The sequence below is a fragment of the Oncorhynchus mykiss genome, chromosome 13, assembly GCF_057628025.1.
Source record: "Oncorhynchus mykiss isolate SJ-2025 chromosome 13, ASM5762802v1, whole genome shotgun sequence".
Classification (NCBI taxonomy): Eukaryota; Metazoa; Chordata; class Actinopteri; order Salmoniformes; family Salmonidae; genus Oncorhynchus; species Oncorhynchus mykiss.
The window spans coordinates 44,329,010-44,339,932 of record NC_143034.1 but is presented as its reverse complement, the minus strand read 5'-3'; the positions used below and the strand labels follow the sequence as shown (position 1 = coordinate 44,339,932).

The 10,923-nt window shown below is 44.4% G+C and overlaps 1 protein-coding gene across 1 annotated transcript in view; it reads right to left on the bottom strand.

Annotated features, from left to right (window-relative positions):
* Nucleotides 1-710: 710 nt before the first annotated feature.
* The window catches only part of LOC110486205 (G protein-activated inward rectifier potassium channel 1), a 37,634-nt gene continuing 27,421 nt past the window's right edge, over nucleotides 711-10,923 (bottom strand). The window contains exons 2-3 of the mRNA XM_021557632.3: nucleotides 9,700-9,916; nucleotides 711-1,843 (exon numbers count right to left, since the gene is read on the bottom strand). Of these exons, the coding sequence (XP_021413307.1) occupies nucleotides 1,197-1,843; nucleotides 9,700-9,916 (864 nt within the window). The 3' untranslated portion in view covers nucleotides 711-1,196. The remainder of the gene's footprint in view (nucleotides 1,844-9,699; nucleotides 9,917-10,923) is intronic.

Sequence of the window (10,923 nt, the reverse complement as noted above, 5' to 3'; positions counted from 1 at the left end):
GTTGTGTCCATTTCAAAGCTTCTGTCCTTAAAGTCTGCCGTTGGACCTTATCATGGAGACTTCATTGTGAGAGAAAAGTCTTGTGACTAATGTGTGTCCTATTCTTTATAATAATCATAATCCATTTCAGCTACAATGGGCTACAAGTCAATTGAAAGAGTGTGTGTGTTTGTGTGTCTGTATGTCTGTTTGTCTGTTTAGCCATGCTGCTTGTCTCTGCCCGTCTGAAGGGGGTGGACACTTCCTCCATTGTTTCATTCACTCCCCATCCTCCACTCCCAAACACCAGCCAATCACCACCAAGGACAAGCCTCTCTCGGGGTCTCAAATGAGAGCCTGTCCCTTACGGGCCCTGGTAAGAGAATAGTGCACTCCACTATCGAGGGAATAGGGTGCCATTTGGGACGAACTCTGTGTTTTCTCTCTGGTATCAGCAGAGTCCATTATCCACTCATTCTGTTCAAAGGAGTAATGGAACTGTTATGGAAAGTGTTCCTCGCCAGGAGCTAAGATTAGGCCATCAACAGCCCGTTGAATGTAAAAACCAAAGGTATTATGTAAACTAATGAGTAACAGAATGAATAACATACTGCCCCAATTATGAATAATAACAAAATAGTGTGATTGCATTTGAACTGTATTCTTAGCTAAGTAGATGATCCCTTTGATGGAAACTAGAATATAGACAAAGGAAGTTGCAGGTACACCACATATTTTCATCTTAAATATATTTTATTTGTTTAAAACTAAGAGAGGGGGTATGTAGTGCATTCAGATGGATCGATTGTATACATGCACAATTCTTTAGAGTGTGTGTGTGATGAGGGAAAGATGAAGAACGTGTATGTGTTTGACCAGTATGAACACTGTTGCTATAAAACACCCAAAAATCACAGTAATTCCAGTAAAGATTGTGTTTGAAAAAACAGAGATAGTGACACACCATCCATCATAGTTTTTTTCCCCTTCCATATCATTGTCTTCCAGTATATTCAGTCACATTTCATTTTCTGTCTCCATAGTTTGATGTGTGGTCAAAAAGAAGTTAGACTCTGGGGATGCGTCCCAAATGACACCCTCTTCCCTACATAGTGCATTACTTTTGACCAGAGCCTCCTGGGCCCTGGTCTATTGTGGTGCACTATATAGGGAATAGGGTTCCATTGGGATGCATGCAAAGTCTGGTCATGATGACCTCAGCGGTCAGCATTCATCCTGCGTAATTTGGCCGGCAGGTTGTCCTCTGGTCGGCCCCCTCCTGAGGGCAGAGGGGTGTGGATGCGTGCGGGGACGGGGGCTGGGGTGGGGGGCAGCTGCAGGTCTCCAGTGGACTGGGTCATGGGTTCAAAGCCCACCTTCAAGGCCTTGAGCTGCAGCCGATCTGCAGCCTCTGGGTCGGGGGAGGAGCTGAGACGCTGCAACTTGAGAGGCAGGTCTCCAGTACTGCAGGCCTTCTCAGAGTGCTGGGAGCTCAGCATCAGAACCTTCCTCTGTAGGTCCTCCTTCCCAGACGAGCTCATCCTCTGAAGCTTACTGGGCAGCCTGGACTGCCCCGCCCGCTCTTCCCGGTCCGTAGTGTTAATGCAGTCCACAGAGAAGACCCGGGCACGTCGGGCGGCACCGTGGCTCTCGCCCAGCGTGGGGGTGGAGAGGGGTGAAGGCAGGGAGGACTTCTCATCGTGCTCCTTGACACTGTATGGTGGGGTGTTGACCTCGAAAGTGCTGTGGAACTGGGAGTAGTCCACCCTGAAGAATCCCTCCTCCAGAGACATGACGGGCAGGAAGCGGTGGCCCCACAACACCTCATCCTCCGTGTACGACGTCCGCGCCTGACACGTCATACCTGAGAGAGTGGTAGAAAGAGAGAGAGAGAATTAAAAAGTCAAACTCAGCCTCTAGCATTGACTAGGTAGCACAAACACACGTGTTAAATAGCCCTCTAATAACTGTCATTTTTGATAGATGTGCTGAAAATACCGTGGAGTTCAGTTACCATCAAACAATAAGACGTAAAAGAAAGGAGAAAATGAAGCAGCAAACAATCGCCCCTGCTTATCTAATCCTCTGCTTCCATCCCACTTGTTCTTTCTCTTCCGCTCTCATCATGTGTGGAAACAATTCAGTCTTTGAATTGTTGTCTGACAGCATGAGAAAAGAGCAATTTTCCCGACACAGACCTGCTTTGGCACAGACCTCCCTCACTCCAGCCATAAAGGGGAGATTTAAATACTGATGCGCCCGTAAATCTAGCCGGAAGACCTTTGCCGTTCCTCTGACAGCGTGTAGAAATGGCCACGGCACTGTTACTCATCGAACCATTTCCACTAATAGGTTTGGCTGAGGCTGTCCATGAGACAAAACAGCAGAGATATTTCATTCACTGTTTACCTCCCTCTGCCTCTGCAGGTTGTGGGGCCATTGGCTCAAATAAGCTTGGTGGAAACAGCTGACTAAAGGACATATTGGCTGCAAGTCTTTCTAGGCTTAGAGTCATAGCTAGATACTTTTCTTTTCTATTTTTATATCTAGCTCTGTCTCAATGAAATCTCATCCTACCAGATTCTACAGCTGTTCTTTTGTATCCATGGCAATCACTAGAGGCCAAAGGCGACTCATCCCTTTGATCAGTGTTGTAATGCATTTCATGATAATTACCTGTTGTTTATTTCTGCTCAGGCTAATAAGGAATCTCCTAACATCACCTTTACCAGATCCATACCTTGATGCTGCAGGAGCCTTGGGTCCTCGCCTAACATCACTCCTATCAATGGTACTAATAGCCTTACCACATATAAATTAGTTGAATCTAATCTACCATAAACAAAACATGATAATCCTAAGTAAAGAGCAGTAACATTGGAGCAGAAATTGCAGCATCCATGCAACAATAAAAATAAAACATGTAGCACCTGTAGCCGAGGAAAGGTTAGTCTGGTATTTCTGTTTGCATGATGTCCTATATGAAAAGGTCCCTATACCAGTGGTTGGTTACATTACATCCTAGTCCTATTTAAAAAGGTCTCTAGGAGTCAGATAATGACCGGAGCATCATCCTGAGCACAGCCTTCTCTGGGTGCCTCATTAATAATTGTATTGGCGACGTCGTCCCAAAAGTGACCGTACGTACATATCCCATGGATTACAGGCAACATCCGCACTGAGCTATAGAGCTTCCGCATTCAAGGAGCAGGACATTAACCCAGACTCTAATAACAAAATCCCATTACGCCCTCCGACGAACCATTCAACAGGCAAATGGTCAATACAAGACTAAAATCGCATCCTATTACATCGGCTCTGACGCTTGTCGGATGTGACAGGGCTTGCAAACTATCACAGATTATGAAGGGAAACTCAGCCACGAGCTGCCCAGTGACACGAGCCTACCAGACGCGCTAAATGTCTTCTATGCTCGCTTCGAGGCAAGCAACACTGAACCATGCGTGAGAGAACCAGCTGTTCTGGAGGACTGTGTGATCAATCTCTCCTTAGCCGATGTAAGAAAGACCTTTAAAGAGGTTAACATTCACAGGGCCAGATGGATTACCAGGAGGCATACTCCGAGAATGCGCTGACCAGCTGGCAAGTGTCTTCACTGACATTTTCAACCTCTCCCTGACTCAGTCTGGAATGTTTCAAGTAGATAACCATAGTCCCTGTGCCCAAAAATACCCAGGTAAACTTTAGAAATGACTATCGCCCCGTAGCACTCACATCTGTAGCCATGAAATGCTTTGAAAGGCTGGTCATCATCCCAGACACCCTGAACCCACTCCAATTCACATACTGTCCCAACAGATCCCTATTAAATCCCAATCTCTATTCATCTCCACACTGCCCTTTCCCACTTGGACAAAAGGAACACCTACAGTTGAAGTCGAAAGTTTACATACATTAAGGTTGGAGTTATTAAAACTCATTTTTCAACCACTCCACAAATTTCTTGTAAACAAACTATAGTTGTGGCAAGTCGGTTAGGACATCTACTGTGTGCATGACACAAGTAATTTTCCTACAATTGTTTACAGACAGATTATTACACTAAGTTGACTGTGCATTTAAACAGCTTGGCAAATTCCAGAAAATGATGTCATGGCTTTAGAAGCTTCTGATAGGCTAATTGACATTATTTGAGTCAATTGAAGGTGTACCTGTGGATGTATTTCAAGGCCTACCTTCAAAAGTGCCTCTTTGCTTGACATCATGTGAAAATTAAAAAATCAGCCAAGACCTCAGAAATTAAATTGTAGACCTCCACAAGTCTGGTTCATTCTTGGGAGCAATTTCCAAACACCTGAAGGTACCATGTTCATCTGTACAAACAATAGTACGCAAGTATAAACACCATGGGACCAAGCAGCCTTCATACCGCTCAGGAATGAGATGTGTTCTGTCTCCTATAGATGAATGTACTTTGGTGCGAAAAGTGCAAATCAATCACAGAACAACAGCAAAGGACCTTGTGAAGATGCTTGAGGAAACAGGTACAAACACTATCTATATCCACAGTAAAACGAGTCCTATATCAACATAACCTGAAAGGCCGCTCAGCAAGGTATATGCCACTGCTCCAAAACCGCCATAAAAAAGCCAGACCACGATTTGCAACTGCACATGGGGACAAAGATCGTACTTTTTGGAGAAATGTCCTCTGGTCTGATGAAATAAAAATAGAACTGTTTGGCCATAATGACAATCGTTATGTTTGGAGGAAAACGGGGGAGGCCTGCAAGCCAAAGAACACCATCCCAACTGTGAAGCACAGGCAGCATCATGTTGTGGGGGTGCTTTGCTGCAGGAGGGGCTGGTGCACTTCACAAAATAGATGGCATCATAAGGGAGGAAAATTATGTGGATATATTGAAGCAAAATCTCAACACATCAGTCAGGAAGTTAAAGCTTGGTCACAAATGGGTCTTCCAATTGGACAATGACCCCAAGCATACTTCTAAAGTTGTGATATTGGAGTGGCCATCACAAAGCCCTGACCTCAATCCTATAGAAAATGTGTGGGCATAACTGAAAAAGCGTGTGCGAGCCTACAAACCTGTGTAGGAGGCCTACAAACCTGACTCAGTTACACTAGCTCTGTCAGGAGGAATGGGCCAAAATTCACCCAACTTAATGTGGGAAGCTTGTGGAGGGCTACCAGAAACGTTTGGCCCAAGTTAAACAATTGAAAGGCAATGCTACCAAATACTAATTGAGTGTATGTAAACTTCTGACCCACTGGGAATGTGATGAAAGAAAGAAATAGGAGAAACTCCCCAAATTCAGGTGTGCCAAGCTTGCTTCAACAAAGTGCTGAGTAAAGTGTCTGAATACTTATGTAAATGTGATATTAATAAATTAGAAAACATTTCTCCCTGTATATAGCCATGTTATTTTCTACTCCCTATATATTGCCATGTCATTTCTACTCTTTTTTCCCCGTTATCCACTGTGTATTATTTTGATCTTAACTTTAATTGTTGGAAAAGGACCCATAAGTAAACATTTCACTGTTAGTCTACACCTGTTATCTACGAAGCATGTGACAAATACAATTGTAGTCAATTTTTTTATTTGATTTACAATTGTAAAATGATTTCCTTGACAATTATATATGTATCGAGGGCCCTCACTTATCAATAAGCACTTATGAGCCCTGTATTACTCTATTAAACAGAGCTGGCTGACTGCAGAAAGAGAAACTGATCCTTTCCCTGACATTTGACTGACACTGTCACGCCCTGACCATAGAGAGCCCTTGGTTCTCTATGGAGTTTAGGTCAGAGCGTGACTAGGGGGGTTATCTAGTTTATAGGTTTCTAGGTCGGTGGTTTGTGTGGTTCCCAATTAGAAGCAGCTGGTAATCGTTGCCTCTAATTGGGGATCATATTTAGGTAGGCTTTTTCCCTACCTGCATTTGTGGGATATTGTTTTGTGTTTGTGCATGCGCACCACGTAGTCGCGTTTAGTTGTTTGTTTATTGATATATTTTGTTTTGTTTAAGTTTCTCTTTGAATTAAATATGTGGAACTCAACATCCGCTGCGCCTTGGTCCACTCATTTCCAAGATCGTGACAGACACAGTAATATCACTACCAAGGGGTTATCACAACCTAAGCCTAAGCTTATACCCAAACCCTTGACTATCCTCAACCCAAAGCTGAAATGAATTAAAGTTTTTTATATATTCCTGCATATAGAATTTGGTGATAATTCGCTCTAATTTGCCCTTTGATGGCGGTGCAACAGGAAATGATGTGGCGTCAGGGCCCAGCGTTCCTGCCAGTTCGCCCCATCATCATCGAAGTGTCCTGATTTACACTGACAGTCAGTTTTGTGGGTCTTGAATGAAAATCAAAGAGGCTGAGCAAGTGAGCAAACAGCTGGTGGACAGAGAGAGAGACGTGTCCCTGGAGAGAGCTTTATGTAAAGCCTCCACTGGCACTCCTCAAGTGGAGCATTTCCATAATACAATGCCTCTTCTTCTCCTAGCCTCTTTTTAATCCTACTACTGGCTCTCTTCATCTAACACACACACACACACACACACACACACACACACACACACACACACACACACACACACACACACACACACACACACACACACACACACACACACACACACAACCTGTCAGAAAGCTGTGACAACTAGGCCTACGTAACATACATCTCTATTGAAACAGGAGCTGATGCACAATCGTAGTGGTAGTAGAGAGACCTCATAACCATCCAGTCAAACACCAGAAAGTTGCAAAGGCTGTCCGTTGTTGACAGAAGGTTTCTCAAATGGCAGGACAATGCTCTGTCTGTCTCTCAGTGGATGTTATGGATTTATTTCTCTGGGGAGTAAGGGATGTACACTGTGCACGGAACCACACAGGTGACTCCAAGGCCAACTCATTCATACAGAGCAGACCCCCCACTCATCTGCCCCCTGCTTTGCTCCTCAGCTCAGAGAACCACAGTCCTGCTGAGAGACAGCGAGGGAGAGAGGGAGGAAGGGAGAGAGAGAGAGAGAATGAGAGAGAGAGAATGAGAGAGAATGAGAGAGAGAGAATGAAGAGAGAGAGAATGAGAGAGAGAATGAGAGAATGAGAGAGAGAGAGAGAGGGAGAGAGAGAGAATGAGAGCGAGAGAGAGAGAGAATGAGAGAGAGAATGAGAGAGAATTAGAGAGAGAATGAGAGAGAGAGAGAATGAGAGAGAGAGAGAGAGAGAGAGAGAATGAGAGAGAGAGAGAGAATGAGAGAGAGAGAGAGAGAATGAGAGAGAGAGAGAGAGAATGAGAGAGAGAGAGAGAGAGAATGAGAGAGAGAATGAGAGAGAGAGAGAGAGAGAATGAGAGAGAGAGAGAGAATGAGAGAGAGAGAGAATGAGAGAGAGAGAGAGAGAGAGAGAGAGCGAGAGAGAAGGGGCTAAAAGGGGCTAAACGGTTGGCTGCAGCCTGCCTTAATGACATTATCAACAGAGCACAGACCGTGCTCCCTGCCTGCTCATCCCACCCTCCTCCTCTAAGCCTATTCAGCTTCATGCTTCTGCCCAGGACAATGAGAAGGGAGGGGAGAAGAACAGAGGAGAGATGAAAGGAGAAAGAAAAGGGAGCAGAGAAATAAATAAATGATGCCAGAGAAGACAGACTTTGTTATTTATGTATGAGTATTAGGATGAGGCATCGTATTGTTCGATGTAGAAGACAGAAAAACACTTTTGTTGCCGTAGGCGACCCAGCACACCTGCAGCCTGCCTGTAGTTCAGTACAGCTGTTGTGTTCAACGTCTCTTACTGTTTCAGAATGATCCCGGAATTAACCCTGCATTCTGCCCAGTGAGAAATATAGTAAAGCTTCAGCTGAACCCCCATCTTATTTATCTAAGTGACATTGGCATCTATGACCCTATCTATTATACATGGGGTAGGGATGAAAACCATCCCGCATGTAAAAAAAAACGTCCTTCATAATTAAATCAAGGAAGCCATTCCCTGGTGCTGTCCTCAATACCCAACGTCCACCTCTCCACTGCTCGCTCTGTTTACCACTGAACACCTCCTGATATCTGCTACATTCTTACAGGGCTTTGGAGATTCAGAGAGATGTGTCAGTCTGACTCTATCTCCAGAATCTGGATGGAGATATTGCATACGGATATGTGGCAGGTTGACATGAAGAGGTAAGACTGATGAGCATATAAGAATACAGTTTAATTCGAGTTCAGATAAATGGAGGAGAGAGAGAGGAATAACAGAATTGCAAGCTAAAGGGTGGAGTTAGGGAAAGAGCAACCCACCGAATGGAAAGAGATTACAGTCGGGGTGAAGGAAAGGGACTAATTAAAGGCCCAGTGTTGTCAAAATTCTCTTTTCCCTGTGTTTTGTATCATATTGTACAACAGCTGATGAAACTACCACTGTAAATACGTGACATTTTTTCTATCAGTGTTATTTCCTGACAGTTGCTGGTTAACCCTCCTGTTGTGTTCGTTTCATGTTAATTAATTCTGTGTTCCCGGTCCAAAATGACCACCATTATAGCTGATTATAAATCCATAATAATACATATATTATCACCTAATGTTGTGTTAGATCTTTTTATCAACTTAAGTTCTTGTGAACATTACAAGTTTGGAACTTCTATTTGCTATTTATGGCCTGTAGGCCTCATTAACCTGAGCTCGTACAACTTGTTTTTGAGTTTAAAAAAAGCGTAATGTATCAATTATTTTGACTATAACAAATACTCAGATTAAATATATTGTGCTATTTATCACAGACTACTTTGTGTCAAAGTTTAACAGACTCTCTCCTCCTCACCAGTGTCATGATCAAAGATATGATCAAGAGCCTCACATACAGTAGTATATCGTTTGGTCATTGTGCTGCCACAGCACGAATTGTGAGCAAGGCCTCAAAAAAGATTAATATACCAGAGGTATATATTATTGAAACAATGTTGCGATTGTTTGTGAGAAGGCCAACAGGTGTGGTTCCCGTAAAGGTTCCCGTGGGGGTTGCCATGGAAGCCAAGAAAGGAAGTGAGGTGTGCGTGTGTGTGTGTGCTCAAACCCACACGCATGTGGGGGTCTGGGAGAGGAAGTGTGTCCATCTGATGAATGGGCATGTGTCTGAACTCAATATTATACACTAATTGTAGTCTCACCCATTCATTTCTAATGACTGCTCATTTTTGACCAGGAACACCACATAAGTTAAATAGCATTTTATGGAAATCATCCAAGAGTATTTAGTGTGTTCAGATGCCCTGTGTGGACAAAGTCATGGAACCTTATGACAATCTGATTAAATGAACTACATTTTTCAGAGAGAAAACTTGTAAATCGGTCCAATTCGACCGGAACACAGCAGGAGGGTTAAAATACAATTTACACAGGACCTTCTAATCAGCAGGTTTGAATGGGTGGGAGTTTTGGCTTTCCATTGTGAAACTTGCTTGTGAAACAGTTTTTTGCCCCAAAAATATTTATGCCAATTTGAATGGAAATCTATTACAGTAAGGTACTTAATTGTTACCCAGAAATAAAATGGCTGCATTGGGCCTTTGAAAAGGAGCAGCTTCTTTAGGAAGAAGAGAGTAAGGGGTTAAAAGGAGGAGAAAGGGTAGTGAAAGAATAATCAATTAATAATGAGGAGAGAATGGTAGGAAGAAGAGAGTAAAGGGTTAACAGGAGGAGAGAGGGTTGTGGATCTTCACCTGTGGTCTCAACAATGCCCTCCAGGATGACAACAATCTCAAACTGCTCGTTCATGAGGGAGCGCTGGGACAGGTCAAAGAAAGGACTCTTAGGATTGATCTCGTGGCAGATGGTGAGAGGTGACACTAGGAAGAGCTGGTCCGCACCCGTCCCAAAACCCACATCCAGCTCACACTGGTCCAGGGGTAGGAACTCTCCCTCCGGGGTCTGACGAGACTGGGAGAGAGGGAGGGCGAGAGAGGGAGGGAGGGGGAGGAGAGAAAGGAGAAATAGGGGGGAGGGAGAGAGAGAGAGAGAAATATATTTTTTAAAATTACTTTAAACTGTAGACTTGCATTTTTCCACTCTACCATGGCTTCTGTTGGAGTCACTTTGCAGTGCTACCAAGATGATTGTAGATAACAGTGTGACTGGAGCAGAGAAGCCTGGAGCTTATCAATCTTCTCTACACCACCACATGCTGTTTGTCTTGTTGTTAATTTCCTATTTTCTTCCCTTCCGGAGGTGGGTGAGTGGACAGCACATAAACCAGAACAAAGTAGGCAGGCAAAAGTAATATAGGAACATTTCAGGACATGGGGGTCCATACATGTTTCAGGTGCCATGGCCTTCAGCACAATGTACCTATTTTCTCTTATCGCCCAGCACACCATCCCATCCCCCTCGCCTTATCTACAACCAGGGAAGCACTACACATCTGTGCAAGGAAACAACCACCAAACTCTGCTAGTTTCACCGCTCTCCAAGGTGAGACACACACACACACACACACACACATAAATGCACACTCTGCCTTTCTCTCCTGCCCCGTACCATGTGGGAGCGCCAGACGGCATTCCTTTGTCTGAATATTCAAGGCTAAAGGTCGAGCCATGCATCCTCCGAAACATGACCCGCCAAACTCCGCTTCTTAACACACGCCCACTTAACCCGCAGGCCAGCTGCACCAATGTGTCAGAGGAAACACTGTTCAACTGACAACCATCCTTCGCCTGCAGGCACCCAGCCCGCCACAAGGAGTCGCTAGAGCACGATGAGACAAGTAAAACCCCCCGGCCAAACCCTCACCTAACCCGGACGACGCTTGGCCAGTTGTGCACCGTCCTATGGGACTCCCAGTCATGGCTGGTTGTGACACAGCCTGAGATAGAACCCGGGTCGGTAGCAAGCCGGTAGTAACCCTTCATATTCATTTGCAGTGGGCCTGTCGAGGATTAGATGAG